Source organism: Bicyclus anynana, chromosome 1 (genome assembly GCF_947172395.1).
Source record: "Bicyclus anynana chromosome 1, ilBicAnyn1.1, whole genome shotgun sequence".
Classification (NCBI taxonomy): Eukaryota; Metazoa; Arthropoda; class Insecta; order Lepidoptera; family Nymphalidae; genus Bicyclus; species Bicyclus anynana.
This window is the reverse complement of record NC_069083.1, coordinates 992,756-1,018,192: the sequence shown is the minus strand read 5'-3', so window position 1 is coordinate 1,018,192 and position 25,437 is coordinate 992,756. Positions and strand designations below refer to the sequence as shown.

General features: G+C 37.2%; 1 protein-coding gene across 1 annotated transcript in view; it reads right to left on the bottom strand.

The window, feature by feature from the left end:
- Positions 1–25,437, bottom strand: part of LOC112050871 (solute carrier organic anion transporter family member 4A1) — a 66,953-nt gene that overhangs the window by 17,952 nt on the left and 23,564 nt on the right. Inside the window, exons 4-6 of the mRNA XM_052890679.1 lie at positions 6,091–6,184; positions 4,715–4,919; positions 2,772–2,943 (exon numbers count right to left, since the gene is read on the bottom strand). Of these exons, the coding sequence (XP_052746639.1) occupies positions 2,772–2,943; positions 4,715–4,919; positions 6,091–6,184 (471 nt within the window). The remainder of the gene's footprint in view (positions 1–2,771; positions 2,944–4,714; positions 4,920–6,090; positions 6,185–25,437) is intronic.

The window sequence follows — 25,437 nt, the reverse complement described above, 5'->3', positions numbered from 1 at the left end:
CAAAAATTATCACCGCCAACCCGCATTAGATCAGCGTGGCGGGCTTCAGCTTCATATCCTTCTCCTTTTAAAACTCTTCTTTTAAGCATTTTCAAGATAAGTAAATTGCCGGGTGTTAGGTTAGGCCAGGGCCAGGGATGGGTATTCTCTTTTTTTCTAAAGGAGATGGTCCATTTCAGGTTCACTCTTGTACCCCATATCCATAAAAAAATAAAAAATACAAGGATTTCATTAAAATCTAAATAAGTGAATAAATCTAACTAAATAAAATGAAACAAATAAAATTAAACCCTAAGTTTTTGAGTTATATCAAGATGGCGCCTTTAAGCAACTATGACATGACAATTGACAGAAAACGTCAAAACGACTACTGCATTGAAAACGTCATCAATCCGCCATTATTATCCATAGTAGTGTTGCATTTTAGGGGGAGAATAAATATTATTTCGAAAGAATTAAGGGTACGCCAGGGTACAATGACTGATCCTGGGCTCCATACAATTTTGGACCATCTCCTTTCTCCTTATTGTTAAAGCAAAACAGGCGTGTCCACATAAAATATCGTAACGCAAAAGCGCAAAACTATTCAACGCTAAACAAATGCGTCCAAAGCACATACGTGTTACCTACTTGATATGCAAATTTCCCAGCAACAATTCCTACAGCAACAAGCAAGCGGAACCTCCGACACACTTTGGATGACGTTACATTATACCTATGAAGCCTTCCGTGAGAATGCTATGCTCTGCCGTTAGCCATGCTACCTTAATGCCTTGCATATTTATATTAAGCTTTTCTATTTCTTATAAGATAGCTTAACAGTAAAGGAGCCGGACCGCTAAAAGGTAGTGGGTTCTATCCTCACCCACTATCCTTTTGTCGTATCCACTCCTAACACAGATTTTTTCTGATTGTGTAAGTGCCGTAGGCTCCTTATGGGACCTCAGCGGCGTCACCGGGGGGTTTGGGTGAGCGCAGAAGCATCGCCTGATGGGGCCCGAAGGCATAGGAGCAGAGTAGACGGGCGGAACGACTCTCTAAGGGCGTCTCCTCTGAGACTCGGACCTCGACTTAGAGGGCAAGGAATTGGAGGACAAAACATAAATATTTTTGTAATATTATAAACTCGATTGTTTGAGTGCATGGATTACTTTATATTTCGAAAAATATAAAGTAACTAACTGTTCATCCAAGGTATCGCAGGTCCTATAGAATGCAGTATCTATATCAACTTATGGCAATCGAAGGAGTCGAAATCAAATTAAGGATAATTTTTAAACAAAAACAAATAAAAGTAAGTACGACATAAAATATAATGTGTTAGCGCGGACCATGCCCGTAACATGACCGTTACGGTGTATACATACGGTGTATGAACGTTAGCTTTTAATAACACTATTAACTGGCTGAGAGTAACTCGGCGTAACACAAGAATCCACTCGCCGCTATATTAGCGTTTACGTCGGCTACAGCATGTGGGTAATGCAAGTGGCGTGCACTACGCTTGTGTACGGTAAGCATTATGTGCGAGATTATCTAGACTCCGCGCCACAGAACAAGTCCCGAGACGCGGTGCTGATGTCCAAATTGGCTTAACCCCTCTCATTCTGAGAGGAGAGTCGAGCTCAGCAGTGAGCCGAATATGTATTGTTAACGCACGAATATGGGTTATACTTAAAAGATATATCGAAGTTTCTTTAAAAACTATCTTTTTACGCAAAAACGCAAAAAGATTAAAAGTAATTATTTTTTCATTGCGATGAAAGCATATAATGCTACTTACCCAGTTCCCATGTAGTTTTCATGCTATTTTCTCATACCTACTGCCTAACACAGGTAAATGACTCTTTAGATTATAATACGAGTATATGAGTAATTTCGATTATAAGGTATTGTTTAATAAAGTTTATTTTGAGTGCATTCTGTACAATTGTAGATTGTAGGTATGCATGATGTGTAGTTACTTCAGGGCAGCATTCCGCATTGGAACAACAACTCTGCTTGGTGGGTCTAAGTTCTCCCCACTCCTATAAGTAGAGAGACTCTGTAGTGGGACCCTTTTTTAACACATTAGCTTCACTTGTAACTATGTATGTAAGAAAATCAAATCTTGGAATCTTAATTTGACTCACTTCCCGGTCTTTGATTAGGATGAAATTTTGCACACGCTCTGAGTTTTGATGACAGTACATGACTAGCTAAGAAACGTCATTACAACTGCAAGATGGCAGACTGGCGTTTTGAAATCTACCCCTGTGATATGGATATCAAATGAAAGGGTTTGCTGTCAGGAATAAGAAAAAAATTGTCATCCAATATTTGTAGTTTTTAGTGCGTGCTAATAGCGTGTTTTTTACTTTTTAAACTATTTAAAGTTATTTAATTCAATGACATGTTAGCCCTTGACTTGATCTAAAGATGCAGTCTTAGATGAAAACGAGCTTACTTTGAAGAGAAGAAGAAGAAGAAATACTTTCTTGCACACAAAAACACAATCGCACTAATATTATAAAGGTGAAAGTTTTTTCTGGACACATAGGCAATTTTGATCCCGGAAAAATCCATGGTTCCCGCGGGGTTTGTGAAAAACTGAATTCCACGCGGACGAAGTTGCGAAAAAATGAATTAGTTAAACATACCATACAAAATCGGCCTTACTCTCTACCCATACCTACTCGTACTACTACGCGGCATCGTACTGGAACGTTAAACTGGGTAACCTCTAGCGAGGCAGGTCCTATAGATTTAATTGGTCTGAGGTAACAACCCACCTAAGTAAACAGAAGACATCTTCTTGGATACGTTCTCGTCAATGAAGGTGACGCCGAGGGTGAACAGCGGCGTGGCGCCCGCGCCGTGCAGCAGCTGCGCGACCACGAACACGCCCACCGCCCACGAGCCGCCCATCGCCCACGAGCTATCCGCATCGCCGCCCGTATTCAGCTAAGGCAGAAATCACAAGATCAAGTAAGCAAGAATTCAATTTATCAACAAGAGTTTACCGCCCATCACTCACGAGTCCTGTTTATGATGATTATGATGATGATGATACCGTTTTTGACACATTTTTCGTTGTTGCTCTTCTCTTATTGGTTGTAATACTATAATGTTATACACGTATATAGGTAAATGGTCTGTCCAACAAAAGAATTTTTCAAATCGAGCGAGTAGTTCCTGAGATTAGCGTTCAACCAAACTTACTTTCCAGATTTATAACTTAAGCCAATATTATAAAGAGGCAAGATAACATTTTTTCATTTGTTTGTATTAACCGATTAAATTTTAAAACATTTCTTTCACCATTAGAAAGCTACATTTTATCGAATAACATGATGTTTAATAAACGTGTTTCGTCGAAAATGAGAACTACGTGGGAGAAACCCCAAGGCGTCAGCTATATATTAATTTCTAGCAATCTCTATCAGCCATATTTAAAAACATGAATTAAAATTTGAGTACCTACTTCAAAGTAAAATGGAGCTTACCACTGATATGAATTTATAGTTCGATTTAAGTACTTTGACGTAACTGGATGCTTAAATATCCTTGTTTATAAACATGGCTGTAAAGTACGGGAATGCATGTAAGTAGAGATTAAGTAACTTGGATGTGTTTCATCAGATCGTTCAGGTTGAGCAGGCTAGCCTAGGGCTGGGACCGGTTCTGGCTATTGTCCTCGTGAATGCAATGATCTCATTCAAGGCTCGCACGGCTTTGTGCGCGATCAGCGAATTACATCGTTCCAGTGCGCTTGCGTCGATCGTCAGCCGTTTTGTGTTTGTATAAAAAGAGGGTAGGTCGTCTGGGAATTTGACAGTTTTTTTTTACTACTTTTTTATTGAGGAAATTGAATTCCAATACAGTACACAGAGTAATTATGAGTAGCTACCAAAAGTGATTGAAGTTGATTTTTTAGTTTTTGAAGCCCCAGCTCAATAACTATTGGAAAAGTATCTACATGATACAAGCCGTGATAACTGATAGCCCAGTGGATACGACCTCTGCCTCCAATTCCGGAGGGTGTAGGTTCGAATCCGGTCCACGGCATGCACCTACAACTTTTAAGTTGTGTGCTTTTTTAACCGACTTCCAAAAAGGAGGTGGTTCTACGTTCGGCTGTATGTATGTTTTTTAAGAAATTAAATATCACGTGTGCCCTCGGTCTTGGGGTCATACAAGACCGTGAGCCCGGTCCAAGGGCTATAAATATCACGTGTGAACGGTGATGGAAAAACATCCTGAGGAAACCTGCATACCAGAGAATTTTCTTAATTCTAAGACTGCTAATCCGCATTGGGCCAGCGTGGTGAACTATTGGCCTAACCCCACTCATTCTGAGAGGACAATCAAGCTTAACAGTGAGCCGAATATGGGTTGAAAATGGTGATGATGATCTACATGAAATGTCAATTTTTTTTCTGTACTTAACTGCCTACTACCCATGTAGTTTTAAAACCTGCATAAATAAGACGATAACAATGTAAAAATCTTTAGATCTTTGTTGTCTTTGTTTGTACAGCTAATCTGGCTAATCTGGCTAAGCCTATATTTGTTTTTGAATCACATCCACTAGCTTTTAACATGATTTCAAGCATTTAAGTAGTTTACCACACCAAGACTACCAAATACCTACCCGCATAAATAGCATCTCATCGCGTATGTGCAGAAAATACATACGTCGTCGGTTAACTAAAACAAAAAATCATTTACATACCACCGTTCCATTCCCAACACACAGATCGTCAGGTTCTTCTCCTGCTATTTTGTAGGGGGGCACCAAGAAGTGTGGCAGTGCGAAGAGTAGGGAGCCGGCGCCCATGAGCAGCACCCCCCAGCCCAGCCAGCGGGGCTTGGACGAGTTGCTGCGACCCCCGAGGTACGTCACTGGAGCCAGGCAGAGGAAGGACGCCATGTCGTACCTGATAGAGGGAAAGTGAACACCCAAATTAATTACAGGTATTTTAAATACCGATAATATCCGAGACTTGGTCGCTAACTATGGGCCTAATAAGAAGGCTCAAAGTCACTCAGCGGGCGATGGAGCGAGCTATGCTTGGGGTTTCTCTGCGTGATCGAATCAGAAATGAGGAGATCCGCAGACGAACTAAAGTCACTGATATAGCTCTCAGCGAGTCGCGAAGCTGACGTGGCAGTGGGCAGGTCACATAGTTCGAAAAGTCGATGGACATTGGGGTTCCAAGGTGCTGGAATGGCGACCTCGCACCGGGAAGCGTTGTGTTGGTCGACCCCCTGCTAGTTGGACCGATGATATCAAGCGGGTTGCAGGGAGCCGCTGGATGCTCGCGGCTCGAGACCGTTTTGTTTGGAAGTCCATGCAAGAGGCCTATGTCCAGCAGTGGACGTCCATCGGCTGTTAATGATGATGATGATGATGATGATGATGATGATGATGATGATGATGATTTTAAATACGGGTTATCTGCAGTGACTATGACAGGTTCGTGATTTGAAAGATCACATTGTAAACTTATCGACTTATGGGATCCTAAACTGAGAAAACTTCACTTAATACGTTGAAGCTCTTAGCTTGTGCTTAAACGTATTGAGTAAAGGTAAGTACTAATGGAGTCATGATCCAAGAGGTGGTTGACATTTTCGTTTAGATATTTGAGACAAGTAAAAAAGCTTGTCTTGTACCTTTCCTTTAAAATTTTAATACCTAATACAGAACTGGAGAGTAATTGCTAATTGGGCTACCCCTACATCCCCAAAGGGAGGATTATTTGCGAAACATTTTGGAGTCGTAGAGGTCACGACATTTACAAGACGGAAGTCCTGAGTTCGATCTCCGACTGGGCCGATTGCGGTTCTCTTAATTGCTCCAGGTCTGGCTGGTGGGAAGCTTCGGCTGTGGCTAGTTACCACTATACCAGCAAAGACGTATCGCCAAGCGATTTAGCGTTCGTGCCGTGTAGAAACCGAAAAGGGTGTGGATTTTCCTCCTACTCCTAACAAGTTTGCCTCCATCTTAGATTGCATAATCACTTACCATCACGTGAGATTGTAGGCTGTGTTAACTTGTAGAGAATAAAAAAAGTAGGTGTTATTATGTGGTGCTAGTCAACTCACCCTCCAGCAATGACTCCGGTCTGCATGGAGCGTAACCCAAATCTCTTCTCTATGGTCGTGATCACCACGTTCACGAATCCATTGACCACCATACCTGGGAACAAACGACAACATTATATTTTTAAATAAAGAAAAATCGACCATTTTGGTCTTGTAAATTAAACCTAAGCTATCGAGTATTTACACTATATTATGACTATTTATACACTGCATATAGTCGTTAGAGCCGTGATAGCCCAGTGGATATGACCTCTGCCTTCGATTCCGGAGGGCGTGGGTTCGAATCCGGTCCGGGGCATGCACCTCCAACTTTACAGTTGTGTGCATTTTAAGAAATTAAATATCACGTGTCTCAAACGGTGAAAGAAAACATCGTGAGGAAACCTGCATACCAGAGAATGGGGATGGTGACTAGGTTTGAATATATTGATTTTTATGATACATTCGGGTAAATAAGGTCAATGTTAACTAATTTATACATAAAAAGCAAAAATTGACTAGATATTTGCAAATTATATAAGATTATAAAATTTCAAAATCTACTAAAAATATTTTATCGTAATTAGATGAAAAATCATACAGTTTTAGCTTCCTTACATTAAATGTGACATTTTTTAATACATGAACTATAAACATAAACGCAGAAATAACAAAGATATTAGTAATTTTGTTTAAACGCCCATACAAATCTAACGATCATTAATTGCCTACGACGTCATAAGCTCGTACCATTTTGTATGGGGCGTTTTTCAGGGATCCGCGGCAGCGCCGCAAATCTGACCTTTTAAATCCCTGTAGCTCCGAAAGTAATGATCGCAGATACCCTATTACTTTTACAAAATTGCTTTACTATTAGCGTACTCTTAATTTATATACAATTTAAAAAACTGTCATCATCCCTATTATCTTAATTCTCTGCGTGTGTGAAGTCTGCCAATCCGCATTGGGCCAGCGTGGCGGACTATTGGCCTAACCCCTCTCATTCTGAGAGGAGACTCGAGCTCGGCAGTGAGCCGAATATGGGTTGATGACGACGATATAGTCACTTAACATCAAATGATAACGTAATCCGGACTCGAAAAATACGGGTACGTATATCATATTTCTTATATTTATGGCAATTAATTTATTTCACTTAAAGTATAATTATACCTATTGGTAAACGATGACGCTTGTCTAGAAAGCCTACTCAGGACAATACAAAAGACAAAAACGGAAGCTGGTATCATTCCAGACCAAGCATTGCATATAAGGAGCTAGTAGACGCCGCGCGGTTTCACCCGCGTGGTTCCCGTTCCCGTAGGAATACTGGAACGAATACGGGAATAAAATATACCCTATAGCCTTCCTCGATAAATGGGCTATCTAACACTGAAAGAATTTTTCAAATCGGACCAGTAGTGAGATTAGCGCGTTCAATCAAACAAACAAACTCTTTAGCTTTATAATATTAGTATAGATTAGAATCCATACCGCTTAATACCTGTTCAAGAGACATCGAGTACATATCGCAAAAAAAATCAAACAAGGAAATAAGTAAATGATCCTGCCATGATTGACATATCCGAACCATGGCAATGCTCTCGAGCCGATTGTTGTTTAAACAAATCAATTCCGATGACGGATGGAGGCTTCGACGGACGGACAAAAATATCCAAAGCTATTAATATTTCACGTGCACAGACAGACCGACAGAACGTTCGGAAATAGACCGGCGTCACGTCACTTTTTATTATTTTACTCCTGTATTTTACAAAAAACGTCATGAATTTTGTAGAGATTTCATAAATAAAATTGATGAAAAATATATAGGGATGACCTGTCAAAGTTAATCTAGATTTTAAAGTCGCTAACTACTATAACTACTGTTTCCGCAGATCGAATTAAAACTTAAAACGACGATACATGGCTTAAAATAATGTTATTTGTGTGCATCGATTGTAGATCGTTAGATGGGCCGCAAAGCGTCGCGGAATTGTCATTAGTTTCGCACATTGAGTACGTCATCACTCGTAACACATCACTTTATTCAAGGTGTAGCTAGTGTTTTTACACTTAAAATTAAAAAAAAAAAACAGTAAATATTTTTTAAGTCCACGTCCACCCACCACAGCATGCGTTTGTTACGTACTAAGATAAGATGTGCGTGCACGTCTTTGGGTAATGACATAAAATTGTGCGTATGGAGTATGCATAGTATGGAGGGGCACATCTAACGATCTACGATCGATGTTTGTTTGTGTATTATTATCGGAGGTTCATGGTTTAATTAAAGTAAGAGATAAACCTGATCTCACGCCCACAAACCACAACAAAACAGCCAACCTACTACTAAGCTGAGGTCCGAATCTTATAGGGGACGCTTTTAGACATTTGTTCTGTCCTCCCACGTACATAAAGACTCCAAACTCCAATCTCGCAGAGCTTTTGCCATTGCCTTAAACCACTAAGTATAGATGTCTTAACACAAACCACTATATATGTCTGTTATCGTTTAGTGTTGGAAATAGTAGTCTGTGACGGATATGACGTCGCACGATCTCGTGTTGGGTGTTGGCTTCAGTGTGCTCGTGGCGTTGGAACCGTCCACATCTAAATTGTTGTGTAATTCTTTAAGGGTTACTTGGAATAAGCGGGGAGAGTGACTTGAGTGGAAAAGGGGAGTGTTTGATATCAGTAAAAGGCGCCTTTAACCCTACATACATCGTTCACAAGTACGTTACTCCACTCAAGGTCATTCTCTGCCATTCTAGGACTTATTTTGGTTACAGTTTGATTTGTTTATTAAGTTATCCTGACAAGTGTTGTGAATCGTAACCTTTGTTCGACATTAGTTTCCTTATATTTGTGATCACCTTTGAGTCCACTAAAATGTGTAAACTGAACTACAACCCTTAAACACGCTTTGATCAATAAAAGGCGTAGAAACAATCACCTGAAATTACCGACATGAAATCTTGACGTCATTTACTTTGATTTGGAAAGTGTTCGCGCTCGTTTTCAGAATTTTCTTCAACACACGCAATATACTAATTACAATGAGGTTATGTAGTTCAAGGGCTTTTATTACCGGTTGTAAAATAATATTTATAAAAATCATATGAAAACAAATTGCTTTACTATTAAAGAAATAAAGATACAAAACAAAATTTGTTTAAATAATTGAAATGGCTTATTTGAATAATTGAAATTTGATAGTCCGGTAAATTTAAACTTGTAAAGTTAGGTAAAAAATTACCATTACCATTATTCAAAGAGCTCAGAATTATGTATGAAAGCGTCGAACGCGCCTTGTTTTCTGAAAATACCGGAAATTCACAAAGTATCCACAAATGCCAACAGTGAAAGAAGACATAAAATCCAGTAACAACTACAAAACTAGACTCAGAAACCATCCAAACCACCAGCTGGTTGTTCAATTAACAATACCACAGGCGATTCTATATCTTGATTAAAAGCCATTCCTCCCGCTGGGGAATATTGTTTCTAATCGCCAAATTTTCCTACAACACCTAGGCTCATCTGCCGACTGATTGCATAAGCAAAACTGAATGAAAAAAAAACTTAGTTTGATACTTGATTTTATTATACAGATATTCCAAATTTGTCTCTACTGTCAGTAGCCAAACTCTAGTAGCTAGATCACTCAGCTAGCAATAAACGTGATCACGTGTTGAATAAATAAACACATATCCGGACAAACACACACGAAGATAAGACACAATCCGCAATAGACACGCGGTACGTGCCGCCGCATCACTCTGAGAAAAATATTACGTGCAACATAATGTGTCAACACGCCTTATTTGGGTTAACGGAGTCGTACGAAACACATTGTATGGCCTTGCATTAATTTTTTGATTTACTATTATACTACGACATGGATATACTCGTAAGGGCAATACAATAAGCAAGAGTGTCCCATCCTAGGCTGTATCTACCACAGAACAGACATTGCTAAAAGCTATTGCTTTTGTATCTAAACTTACCATCAGGAGATCACGAGCCTATTTGCATAGAAATAAACTTAGTTCTGTCATAAAAAACATATGTATTTGAAAATATATTCTTATAATACCTTTTTTAAATAAAAATGTTTCATAAACCTTGACCTTTATAATACACTCATCATCATCGTCATTATCCTATATTCAGCTCACTGTTGAGCTCGAGTCTCCTCTTAGAATTAGAGGGTTTATGCGAATAGTCCACCATGCTGGCCCAATGCGGATTGGCAGACTTCACACAAGCAGAGAATTAAGAAAATTCTCTGGAATGCAGGTTTCCTCACGATGATTTCTCTTCACAGTTCACAGACACGTGATATTTAATTTCTTATAATATACTGCAATCTAAGAAACCTCAATATTCTAAGATTCCCAAGACTATCGGTTGGATTACTTCGCCGACGGATTTTATCGGTTGAATTACTTAGGATTACTCGGATTTCCTAGCTAGAACAAAATCGCTTAGCTGAAGGGCTTCAAAAACAACTATCTTCTTGATCTGTATATAACTTTAATAGGAAATATATCGTCATATCACATTGAGACAATGGACGTCCACAGGCACACTTCTAGTGCCAGTTTAAGAGAAATATTAAAAAAGTGCAGATAATTTTTCTTTTCTTTGTTACTCTTTTGAATCCCGTTAATTTTATTGAATGTACGATATTCTCTTATAATATTGTTACGAGTATGTTTACATACTTGCATATTTACTTGAATATGCCTCGTTGCAATTTGTCGGCAACACTCATAAAGTCCAAACAATGAATGGGCTCACAGCAGCGCTGAGCTGACGAGCCGACAACTTATGCCCAGTCACGTAGCGCCGAAATAATAACGTGTGGGGCACACCGAGATAGAGGCTCAATCGGGTTTGTTTAGCAGCAAAACATTCACCTAGTCTCCATTCATAATATGATTTATGGGCACGGCTTTATGAGTATAAATACTGAGCTTTACTTTAGCAATATTGAGCTTTGAAGTCGTCTCAATCTCTCTCTATCTATAGCACCATGTAGACGATCATGACAACTCATAAAATGCATGCATGCCTTCAACATTGTAAAGTAAATTGTCTCATTTCTGTTATTATAGGTATTAGGTAGGTAGGCAGGGCAGGCTTCAATTCGATGTACCTACCAGCAAAAACCTACTACTAAGCGATTAAGAATTTCGATAAGATGCGGCCCGGCGTAGAAACTAATGAAGAAAATAAAATTAACTTGCAAGTTCACAGATCCGAGGAACATTTTGACAGTTGATTGCTATAAAGCCCAAGAGAAGCTACATCTTCATGAGAAGTCCGACTTTTTACAAACTTTCTTGTATTTAATAATTACCATGTAAATTTCATCTTACGATTAAATACCATGTAAATCATCAGAAATCATTGTAAATGTTCTTCAAAACTAGCATTTAAATTAACAATTTAATTAAGCAACATACTTGTACATAGGTTTTTTTGTGGCAACACTAAAAGCCAGCTGGATGGTAACAATACTAGATGAGTTCTTTATACTTTATTTACAAGTAGGTACATTTTGAGAGGTTAATAAAAATTCAATTCAATTCGATCTCGGTGTACCTTCATCTTTGAGATCACTTTCAAAAGATTTGCAAAATGACCGAGGCGTTTTACTAAAGGCGCGAAAAGCGGAATGATAAATTGGCCATTTGTGTACTGAACATTTAGCACGTCACCGTGACACGACGTTGTGTTGTTTTGTGTGGAGCTAATGCGCTGCCAAATTGTTCACAACTAATTAATCATTAATCATTGTTTATAAAAATTCGAAAATTATAATTTATGATGGCCTCCGTGGCGCAGTGGTATGCGCGGTTACAAGACGGAGGCCCTGGGTTCGAACCCCGGCTGGGCCGATTGAGGTTTTCTTAATTGGTCCAGATCTGGCTGGAGGAAGGCTTCAGCCGTGGCTAGTTACCACCCTACCGGCAAAGACGCACCGCCAAGCGATTTAGCGTTCCAGTGCGATGTCGTGTAGAAACCGAAAGGGGTGTGGGTTTTTATCTAACTCCTAACAAGTTAGCCCGCTTGCATCTTAGATTGCATCATCATTTTCCATCGCGTGAGATTGTAGTCATTGTAGTCTATTTAACTTATAAAGAATGAAAATTTTTTTGAAAATTTAGACAGTATTCATCCTGATTCTACGCAGATTACTATTCGTCATGGGCATTTTATGCATATTTCGGATTCATTCGGATCCTATCTACCTTTTAACACCCTTGGAAGTGTAATAAATAAAAAACATTCCTCAAATCTGATGTCTTCGTGTTGTGCCTATTAGTGTTTCAGGAAATTATGTTTTCTTCGAATTACAAAGATTAATTTTACATCGAAAATTATAAATTTTGCCTGTTAGTTAGTCAAAGTATTCAGGCCGTTAATATGTGTAGATCCAATTGTTCAAAGTTCATAACACAATTTCACACCAACACGACAATTCATCTTCCGTAGAAAAGGTCCACAGCATCCCGCGATGGAATCACGTTCCGACAAAACCAACACGAGACGAAACGAACTGTTGTATTTTATGATGAACTTTTCCATGAATTTTAAATGAAACCTACATTCATATCAGATATCTTGTTATTCGTTTCTTTAGATAGGACTTTTTCATTGCATTTCCACAACTGCCTGCAGCTCCAATATACATCTGTGTGACTCTCTGTGTTGAGTTATGAAGCTTTAGCTTAGCCCTTGACTACAATCTCATCTGATGGTAAGTGACGATGCAATCTAATATGGAAACCGGCTAACTTGTTAGGAGTAGGATGAAAATCCACATCCCTTTCGGTTTCTACACGACATCGACATCTAAATAGCTTGGCGGTACGTCTTTGACGGGTGATAACTAGCCACGGTCGAAGCCTCCCACCAACCAGACCTGGACCGATTAAGAAAACCTCAATCGGCTCAGCCGAGGATCGAACCCAGGACCTCCGTCTTGTAAATCCACCGCGCATACCACTGCGCCACGGAGGCCGTCAATGCTCTATTAAAGGCGATGATTGTATTGCACTTATGACCACCAGCTATCCTATACACTAATTTCAAGTAACTACAACGATATACACGAAAACCAACTAACTGTGTGATTATTACTTGTGTTACAAAGTTACTAACATTGTGATATTCGATAACAACAGGCTTTAGGAAGTACAAAAAAAATAGGTTGTTATTGATTTGATGTTAATTATATTAGGTGGCTAATAGACCAAGTTAATGGATAGGCCAGCTGGTATGTATGGTATGGTGGTATTATCTGCTTATACTATCAACAGTGATTATTTAAAAGCAGAAAAAACCTAGAACATCTAATAATAAGCATTCACAGCTTCGAAGCAGAGTCAGTACTAAAGGCCTAGTGGCAGTTTGATACTGTGACGATCGCGTTACGTAAACGCGAATTGAAACAGCGCCATCTGCACAACTGTTTCAATTCCATATAAATTCGCGTTTACGTTAACGCGATAGTAACAGTATGAAAATATTGAAAATTCCCACTAGGCATACAGAACCACGTTTCCAGTTTCAAATTTCCACACCCAGTATTGTAATTTATCGGTCATCCAGTCAATCACAACAAAGCCATACAGGTATATATTTATACTTTGTAGTTATGTACTTAAGCACAATACGCGGCACATACACACATGATCGGCTTACAGCGGGACAACACAATGGGATGAACATTGTACATTTTGCTATCGAATTTTAAGCCCCATGTCGGATATCAATATCTAACTGGGAAATTTGATATCGTTGAAAAGGATTTCGGGAAAACATCTCTAAATGAAAACCCCTAATTAACGTACAATATGAACAGCCGGTACGACCACGGATTGTGAGTTCTAGGTTCGATACCGGTCGCTTAGTCATTATTTTATATTCTTTACAAGTTAGCCCTTGACCACAATCTCACCTGATGGTAAGTGATGATCCAATATAATATAGAAGCGGGCTAACTTGTTGGAGTAGGATGAAAATCTACACCCCTTTCTGGAACGTCTTTGCCGATAGGGTGGTAACTAGCCACCACTGAAAGCCTCCCACCACCAGACCTGGTCCAATGAAGAAAACCTCAATCGGCCCAGCTGGGGATCCCTGGATACCCATCGGTCCTGGACAATATCATTAACATCTGATAGTAGCTGTTAATCATCACCCTGGCCCTGGTCTAAGCTCCATATCCCCACTTCATTAAGGAGGCCTGGCCTTGCAATGATACCCTGACGATATTTATCAAGAAATGACGGCCGGAAAACCTGCATTTCTGCGTTGGACAGCCATACTGATGCTTTACGCAAAAATAGATTTTCTGTCACATTGTCACACAACATTGATTTTTTTAAACATTACTAGCAGACGTCAGCGACTTTGTCCGTGTGAAACGCTACCCTACCCTACCCTTACCCTACCCTACCTTACCCTACATTGTATAGTATATAAGTCTCAGCATTGTAATTAAGTTAGCTATTAGCTAAGCTCGTATTTATCGACAGAGTTATATAGGAACCGGTCATTACTAGTTGCAAGTTTGTGAGAGAAATCAGATCGCTCAGATACCTTACCTTACCTTACCTTAGCAGTACTATACTAGAGCCTTTCTTGATGAGTACTGTTTACCAACAAAGAAATTAGGAATGAAGGCAGAAAACGCTTGTCATTTTATATCTTATTTACTTTAAATTTGTATGGTTTGTTCATAGAATGTTCAATCAATCAATCAATCAAATCAATCAAAAATCATTTATTTCAAGTAGGCTCAGTTTACAAGCACTTTTGACACGTCAGTTGACTATTTGTAAAGATTCTACCACCGGTTCGGAAGGCAGGTTCTGCTGAGAAGATACCGGCAAGAAACTCAACAGTTGCTCTTTTGAAAAAGTCATACAGTATTATAATTTACAATTGATAACAATTACAATTTCTTATAGTTTTATTTCCTGTGTGAAGGTGGAAGCTGATCCAATGGCCTCCAAGCGCTTTTATCTTTAAGGAACTCATCAATGTTGTAGTAACCTCGACTAAGTAAATGTTTTTTAACACATTGCTTAAAGCTATGCATTGGCAGGTCCATCACAGTCTTGGGGATCTTGTTATAGAAGAGTACACCCAAACCTACAAAAGATTTTTTTACTCTTTGGAGACGATATGCAGAAATAACTAACTTATGCCCGTGTCTAGTAAGACGTGGGTTTAAATCTCCTTTTCGTTTGTACAAATTAATATTTTGTCTTACATAGACTATACTGTTATATATATATTGACAGGCTACTGTTAGTATACCTATTTCTTTAAACTTTTGACGAAGGGACTCGCGTGATTTTAATTGATATATTGCTCGAATTGCTCTTTTTTGAAGTACAAATATAGATTGTATATCGGCAGCCTTGCCCCACAATAAAATACCGTAAGACATTACGCTGTGAAAGTACGCAAAATAAACTAACCTAGCTGTATCAATATCAGTGAAGTGTTATATAAAATATATTAACCATATCTAATTGTTCTAAGCTTATTAATCAAATTTATTTTCATTAATTTAAGAACAAGTCAATTATAATTATTATTAGTGATTTATATAGTTATAAGTGATTTATACCCTCATTTTTAATTTGTTTGTTGGTAAACAATACTCATCAAGGAAGGTCGAAAAGAGGAGAGGAGTCGGCTAGAAACTCAGCAGTTATTAAAAAAAAAAGATATGTATAATTTAATTGAAATTTTACAGTTTATGCCAATTTCTTGTACAGAAAACAATACAAAACTAAACAAACTCTTTTGGAAAATCAAGTCTTGTGATAAAAGTAAACTGAAAACATGCTATTGAAAAAATGATGTTTATGTTATTCTACATACATCTTGTGCGATCTGCATATGAAATAGAACCTTAGTACTCAAACTTAAAAGCCTTTTTGCGTCTATAGGGAAAACAATACAACCGAAATTAAAGAACATCCATTTTCATTGAAAAACGATAGCATATTGCTCAGTAGCCATCCACAATCGCGCACATTATTAAAACGTACGGCCGTAAATCCAGTCGTTCCGGAAAAACCTTCAATAGTTTTCCGGAACATCCGTATATCCGGAACTAACTCCGTACATCAATTTGGGCGGCGGAGTGGATTTTGTTTCCTAACTCTTATTAATGGAGCCATCGGTGATAATAATTGTGAGATTTTTCCACTGAGACGTGGGCTCACGTGGGTAGTCGTTAAAATGGTTTGTGATAATGGGAAAATATTGTTTGGTATTGAAGAGAAAAGTTTGTACGTTTGTTTTATTGAAAGATCACAGTGTACTATCTATTGTATCTACTCTCATAACTATCAGGCGCTCTCAACTCCGTTCGAGTGCAATTCTGTTTTTCAAAAAAATATCTCTATTCCAAATTTCGAGTAGTAACTAACACACTCACAAACTTTCGCCTTTATATACCAGTGTGTGTAGAGTGTTCAATATTATTGTTTTTCTAGAAGACTTATAGAGCTCTGCATGGACAATTTTTAGAAAAGTTTAGGTGTTTGTTTGTTGTTAAGCACATACTGAACACTCTGTACAATGACACGGGCGTCGGTAAGTTATTAATGATTAAGTCGTAAGTAATATTTTTTGTAAGTTTTATTGATACCTATTTTAAAAAACCTATATTCGCTCGTTGAATGTGCTAAAAGAGCTACTACGGGAGGAATGGCGACGGATCGTAAGGATTGCCACAACCCCTAAATGAGACCACGACTCTGTCAACAGTGTAGAAGAAGAAGAAGAAGGAGAACAAGAAGAAGAAGAAAATTACGTGAGTTTAAACAGAGAGAGTAAGACACTGTACTTGGTTTTTTTTAACTAACAAACAACAAATAAAAGGTTTAAAGCTCTTTTGTCTTTTTTTACTATACCTAAAACTGCATTAAAGTTTAGTAACCCCTAGCAACTGTAATATACTATTAGATCTTAGTATTAAGAAGGGTTCGGTACAATTTTCTCTATCACGGAACCCGAAAGCATAATTTGCAAACAACCCAAACAAGGCTCCACATAATTTCTAATATCAAATTAACTCCATAATATGGGGGTACTTGAAAAATGCAATATACCGTCCATGTTCCCAGCACTGTATGGAGTGTTGCCGCCTCGTTGGGCACGGTTACTGCGTTATTGGATTTGATACCGACCTGTTACCTGTAGACTCCGTTGTACGCACACCAAGCTTGGCTCAGGATTAAGGACATTCCGGAAAACGTAGTTTAAAGTATTTTTTTTCCCGACTGCCAGAAGTTTTTTATTTTTTTGTTTGCATGTCTCATTTTTGGCACGCTCTACTTATAACGTAACTCAGTTAACTATTGGATTGCTTGGTTCTGGGAAATCATACCTTTCGAAACGAAACACTTCAGGCTAGAGTTTTTCAACCTATCTAAGCAAATATTTTTCATCAATAACCTATAATAGAGCATTTTACTTGTTAGTCATGCATTCTGGGAATGCTAATGATCTACGTTCATCAAAACTCAGACGGCAGTAATATTACAGGCAACGACATTAAATAACTATTTAGATAAATACGACTTTTAACAAGATTATAAAAAATTTTTTTTTCAAATGTAGGTATGTAATTCCTGAACACCGTTTATGATACAAGTAACAAGATACGGTGTAACATGGTTACCCTACTCGCAAGTAATGTCATGCAGTAAATGCTTTTAAGTCTTTGGCTAAGCCATGCGTGAACTCGAGTGTACGGGCTTGTTTACCATCGCCATTCGCCGGGAGTGTACTCATCTAGTAAAAGCCACTTTTACACGAAAACGTGGAAAGAAAGAATGAGAAAAGAAATAAAAAGAACCTAATTACATTTATAATCAACTAATTTAAATCATTAAATATACATATATTAAAATTGATGACTTTCTTAATGACGAAGATTTATTGAAACAGTTGAATGAGGGGATAATAATGAGATGACATGAACTGTAACCGAACCGGGGGTAAAAATAAAATAAATATATTGAAAGCATTTAAAAATGGAACAGTTTATAGAGAAGAAGATAGAAGAGGAAGGTATAGCTTCTCGTATACCGCTTAATACCTATACTCGTGATAATATTATGCCACTGGTTTCGAGCATTATAATTACTTTTGGAAATTGTACACGATTTTTTTTATTTGTGTTTTGATAGAGGAGTGGTGTTTTGGCAAATTTAAATCAGAAAAATACCAATTTTGTCGTGGAACAGATCAGCTAGTCTAGATTAATAATTCCCATATTACGTTCCACATATGGAACACATTCCTCCCGCTGAACTCGCAGGCGAGGGAGAGGGACACAATTAGCAACTACCTACATTTAATCAAGTTAGCGGTACTTGAGACGGCGCGGATCGCGGCGCGCCGGCCGATCGGAGCTTACGAAACTTTGAGCTTTTAAAATGAGTTCATAAAAGTAAGTATCCATCCTGTACGTTTCTATATATGCCATTTTTTCAAAAACTATCCAGATCAGTTTTTACGGAATTTTCACAAATGCTTCTTTCTCGAGAGAGGTTCTTGCCTCCTATATCTATCTTCTAAATATATAAAACTCAAAGATGACTGACTGACATAGTGATCTATCAACGCACAAACCAAACCACTGGACGGATCGGGCAGAACTTTGGCATGCAGGTAGATGTATAGTAGGCATCCGCTAAGAAATGATTTTGATCAATTCTACCCCCAAGGGAATAAAATAGGGGATGAAAGTTTGTATGAAACTTCGTCAATTTTGCGACGATTTGGCTGAAATTTGGAATGCAAATAGATTTTACTCTGGATTAACACATAGGTTACTTTTCATCCCGGAAAAATCCATAGTTCCCGCGGGATTTGTGAAAAACTGAATTCCACGCGGACGAAGTCGCGGCCGTTAGTTAGGTTTCATTGTATTTTCTGATAAATTGATTATCGTAGAGTTGGATGACACCCTATAGTCAGATCGGGTAGGTATTTTAAACAATGTAAATAAACAAAAACAGCTGACTCAGGGGTGCTCAACATTTTACTACAGCATTATTTACGAATATTGTCATGAAATAAAACTTCCTTTGATAACCAATATTTTTTTTATTCTATATTCCTATATCCTGTTATTTATCTAACAGATAATGTTTCACTTATATTCAGGGTTCCGTAGTCAATAAAGAACCCTTATAGTTTTGTTTTTTATTATGTATAAGCAAGCATAAGGTATCCTCGACATATTTAAACACATTAATCAAAACGGTTTTCTCGGAGGACGATAAGGGTGATAGATTATATTGAATATAATGATTTACGTCTACATTTTTTAATAGGTCCCCACTTTAGTTTAATCAGTTTTTGTATCATTTATGCAGTCGGGTTATTCGTTTATTTAATTATTTTATTTCATAATTTTTAGTTAGATAGATGGTGAATTTCGGATTTATTTGTTACGTTTGTTACAAAGTACGATAGTGCATACCTACGTCCAATCGAGGATAAGGAAATATTCAAAAAAATCTACGGAACCCTCGGTGGGCGAATCCGACTCGCACATGTCGAGTTTTATAATCAATATATTTAATTTAGTCTATTTAAGGTATTTTATAACTACACTTCATAAACCTTATAGTCGTCCGCCTCGCGTATTATGTATATACAATTAATAAATAACGTTTTTCTAATTGTAGTTTTTTTTGGCCATTATATACCATTTTGAAATTCTCACAAAAAGCCCTTGAATTTGATTCCCTTGTTGCAATATTTAAAAAAAAATCACCTCGATTCTATAGCATCTCACAGTCGTCTTGTTGGTTTTTTTTTAATTTCACCTATCTAAGAACACTTGGGTTATTAAAACAAATCTAAGGATATCTGAATTACGTAAATCCGTTCAGCGGTTTCGAAGATATGAGGTAATAAATAATACATACAAGATACGCGCGAAAAACAAACAACAAATAAACAATAATTAACAACAACAACGAAACGAGAACAAAACGAAATAATAAAAATTACAAAGGAAGAAAATACGCCCAACAGTCTGGATTTAGTTAACGAATACTGTGAGGTAGGAGTATTAGTCACAGACAACAAATAAAGTAGTGTTTTGTGCTGTGAAGTGTGTGTGTGTGAAATGTCAAATCTTTCACTTAATAACAAAATCAAAAAATTAATCATAGTATAGGGTATTTCTGCAATAAATGAAAGGTAAAATTCACATTAAAATAAAAGAAAACATCTTCTTTTGATATGAAAATACGACATTTATAAAAATTATTAAAGTTATTATTTAATTTTATAAATGCACATTTAATACCCATAAAACTCAATATCTTTATTTTTCATAATGGTCGTTTTTTGAAAGGGACGAGGTAAACTCAGTCATTGAAAATATTTAACAAGAATAAATAATAAAATATTTAACAAGAATAATATAATCTGTACACAGAACGTTAAATTAATGGATTGATGTTCTGTTCGTTCGTTCGTTAGAAGAATAGAATCGATTTTTCTTTTAGATATTGTTTTTATTACAAATTTATTATAAATTATAATTATGTTTTTGACGACCTCCGTGGCGCACTGGTACGCGCGGTGGATTTACAAGACGGAGGACCTAGGTTCGATCCCCGGCTGGGCCGATTGAGAATTTCTTAATTGTGCCAGGTCTGGCTGGTTACCACCCTACCTACAAAACGTATCGCTAAGCGATTTAGCGTTCCGGTATGATGTCGTGTAGAAATCATACCGTCCATCTTAGATTGCATCATCACTTACCATCAGGTGAGACTGAAATCAAGGGCTAACATGTAAAGAATAACAAAAATAAAATAGAAATATTTTCAAATTGAACGTCACGTCATCTTTTACTGAATTAGAAGTTGTTGGCCGTTTTTTATGCCATTGAACTACTTACTACACAAACCGGAATATTTAGGGAGTTTTTTTAGACGACGAAAACGATTACAACAATGAAACATCGATACAATCGAACAATCTAACGCGTTTGTTAGTTTTTTTACACGCGTTAGCCGCTCAACTATCCCAGTCGATTTTACAAACACTTCTAAATGCCCCGCTCTATATAGATAGATCGTTGATTCTTTGACAGAGAGGTAACGTCTTGCGAGGTAGGTCCTTCTATTATTGGTCCGAGATAATTAATTTATTGTTTGTGAATCCGGGCTCAAAAGGGTTAGAACCCAAAGCCGTAAAGCTTATTATTAAAAATACAATGTATGTGAATCGAAACGAAAAGTGTCGCCCTAAAAGAACCTTTTTGAGAAGTGATATGGTTGTGTAAAAAGCCTAAAGTTGTGGACTATAGGTGGACCGATGATGTCGAGCGGGTTTCCGCAAGCCGATACTGTGGTGTTTGGAGGTCCTTACAAGAAGAAAATTATGTACCTACTACAATGGATGTCCATCGGCTGATAATAATTGCTAATGCATGTCTTGCGAAATAAAATAAGAGTGGATATTATCAAGTAAAATTTTATTCTATCTACCAGTACATACTCGTAGTAAGAAAGTAAAACTTTCGAAAACAAACTTGCAATGTACACAAACGTACTAGGGGTTAATGGAAGCAATCTTAAACTCAATTACGAACTAAACTGCATAATATATTCCAAGTTATATTAACACAGCGCGGTTAATATAACTTTGAAAAAGAAGCTTTTTAGGCCGAGCTTATAATAATTTAGTTCGAGCTTGTTTCAAACTTTCGGATGAAGTACACTTTGTGAATTGTTGGTACGTGGGCAAAGTTAAACAACAATCCATTATTGCCCTACTGCAGAAATTAACTATTATAGTTACTGGAAAACAGCCTTAAGTATGTAAAAAATGCAATATATGTATTTTTAACAAGCTATATAACTCATCTATAAAACAAATCAAAAATGAGGATATAAATCAGTAGTCATTTCATACCTAATAATAATTATTACTAACTTGTTCTTAAATTAATGAAAATTTTGAATAATAAGCTTAGAACAATTTGATATAGTTAATATAATTTATATAACATTTATAAACAAACCATACATAATAAGTTATGAAAATGACATGCGTTTTCTACCTTCATTTCTAATTTGTTTATTGGTAAACAGTACTCATCAATCAATCAAATTGAAATCTATGGTTTACAAACGAAGTAAACAATAAAATTAAAATTAAAATCAAAATCAATTTGAAATTTCAATTAGGTTACAGTATACTTTTCTTTATTCTGTGATTAGGCTAAGTTTACAAGTACCTACTTTTGAAACAGCAAGTTTGACTAGGTAGGTATTTGTAAAGACTCTAGCAGCGGTTCGGAAACTTTTTGTTTTAAAATTGCTAGAAGTGCTGTAAGTACATATGCCTTCTTGAAAGAAACGAATTTGAATTGGAATTTTCTGTTTCATTTTGGTGACACGAAAGGTGACAGCACAAACATATTTTGTGTGTGTGATCTAAAGGATCGTGTAATGGAAAGATACACATACAACGTCGAAGTATGTTCGTTTCAGTTGCACGGACCAGCTCATGATTAAGGGCCCCATATGGGTTCGAAACTAGTCGGACGTTGTGTCACGTGAGTTTTAAACGTTTTTTTTATAATATTAATGAATATGAATACCTTCACAATAACAACGAAACATATTGTTAAATTATTTAGCGTGATACTTGTGTTTTGAGGATAAAACACTTCAAAGTCCTACTCTTCATTCATCTGTATCCTATCCTAGGATAATGATGTGCCTACTGCCTAGTGCTGTTTATATTTCCCAATGCTGCCAATCCACGCTGCTCAACAGGCTAAGGTTCAAAATGTTTGTTTTTATGTTTTTCAATAAATTTTACAATTCCAGCTCGGAACTGCACCAATTAGGTCATAATAAAATCAAGCACTAAAAATTTAACTATAGCGCAGGAAGTTTTAAAGGACCAAAGTTGTTTTACCTAGCAGTGTTTTTTTGCTTTTAAATTAATAGTGCCCATTGAGATTATTTTTACGTTAGGGGTGTTTGACCTCACTGTCAAAAACCCCTAAGGTAAAGGACACTGATGTGAAGACTGTCATTGAAAACCGATAAGTCGTTTTCAGTGAGTTCGATTCTCAGTTCAGCTCCATTTAACCTATCTTTTAAATTGGCGTAATAAACATTTTTTTTTTATATTCTTTACAAGTTAGCCCTTGACTGCAATCTCACCTGATGGTAAGTGATGATGCAATCTAAGATGGAAGCGGGCTAACTTGTTAGGAGGAGAATGAAAATCCACACTCCTTTAGGTTTCTACACGGCATCGTACCGGAACGCTAAATCGCTTGGCGGTACGTCTTTGCCGGTAGTATGGTAACTAGCCACGGCCAAAGCCTCTCACCAGACAGACCTGGACCAATTAAGAAAATCTCAATCGGCCCAGCCGGGGATCGAACCCAGGACCTCCGTCTTGTAAATCCGCCACGCATACCACTGCGCCACGAAGGTCGTCAAAACATATTATATTAATAAATTAATTATAGCTACTCATTCATTCACTATACCTACATTTATTATATTTACTGTTCAGTATAGCTAACTGACAATAAATTAAAAAATACTTACATAAAATTAAACCGTCACATATCTGCTTAATGTTAAATTACCAAGGTATATACTCCTTCATCATCATATCAGCCGATGGACGTCCACTGCAGGACATAGGCCTTTTGTAGGGATACAAACATCACGATACTGAGCCACCTGCTGCATCCAGCGAATCTCTGCAACTCGCTTGATATCGTCAGTCCACCTGGTGGGGGTCGGCCAACACTGCTTACTAGTGCGGGGTCGCCATTCCAGCACCTTGGGACCCCAACGTCCATCGGCTCTTCGAAATATGTGCCCCACCCATTGCCATTTAGCTTCGCAACTTGTTATATTATTGCAAATTGAAAACAATTTTAATGTAATTAATTTCTCTATAATTATATTTCTAATTTTGTAAGTAGGTACTTATCCATTAATAAATTTTAATGAAACCAAAATCTCGACAGTAATAATATATATTCTTTTTTTATTTTTTACCTAATATTAGCAATGCACACATATTAAAGAAAACATCGCTAACACTAAATAAAAAGCATTATGTAACTTCCCAAAACAAAAACTCCGAATTGGAAAACAGAAGGTGGAATCCGATGTAAAAAGTATATCAAAACATAAGCCCATATTTTAAACGGAGTATGAAGTTGTGCGAGTAAGTAATATCTTCCCCCCACTTTGCTAACAGGGGGGAAAGGCTATAAAAATGTCCAAAGTTTAATGGAGTGAGAAGCACACCTGTTGTTCGCGCGAGATAGAGGCGGCTGGGCTTAACTGGGCTTATTAGTTCAGAACTGTGGGGGATGAAACGATGCACTTATGTTTTGTACATTTCTATGATAGGACGTGACAGTTTCTTTGTCTTTTGTTCAAATTAAAAAAAAAGAACCTGTTAAAGCCATGAAAAAAATTGAGCAAATTTTTTGCACTACGTAGAGCTTGCATTTGATCACAAATGCCTGATGAGACGCAATTATTAGGCTATATTATATAGGTAATCAGAAATACGTAATGACGCTTCAAAAATATGAATAGATTAAGGATGACAAAGTTGTAAAAGCCTATCTACAACAAGATGAGGTAAGAGCTATAAAATGTATGCTAAAAGGAATACGCAATAATTGAGTTCTGCATTCCTCTAGTAACGCACAAAGACATGTTGACACCTTGAAAAATGTAAAGATCAATTTAAATTTAACTAAATTGCTTGCAATTTAGTAAGATGGCGGAAAACGTCTGAAAAATCTTGCTAAACTTGTGCGCTGCCCATGGTAGAGTATTTCAAAGAAAAGGTTAACAAAGAATTCGCACTTCTTTGGCTACGCTTCCAGTAAGTGATCAGAACGTCCAAAATACTCCTGCAGATGTTCCACACAACGACCACGGTCGCTGTGGTCGTGGCGAAAACATAAGTAATGTCATCATTAATTTCACTCCCGAAATTTTCACGATTGTTTATTATTTACATACGTTTACACAGTTTTGTAATCAATGCATAAAATTCTCTATAATCCACTTGAGTTTGTAATTGTAACACTAGCAAGCAAATGGAACGGCAAAACCTTTGATAGAGGGCGTGATCGTTGTGATCGCTTAATGGAACGTAGCCTTTATAACTTTAATAGAACAGGCCAGTTTGACGTTAAATAATTTACCAAATACAAGTAAAATCAACAAAAATTTATTAAAAATAGTTTTCCTAGCATTATGTTTTTGATTATGTAGTCTATGATGT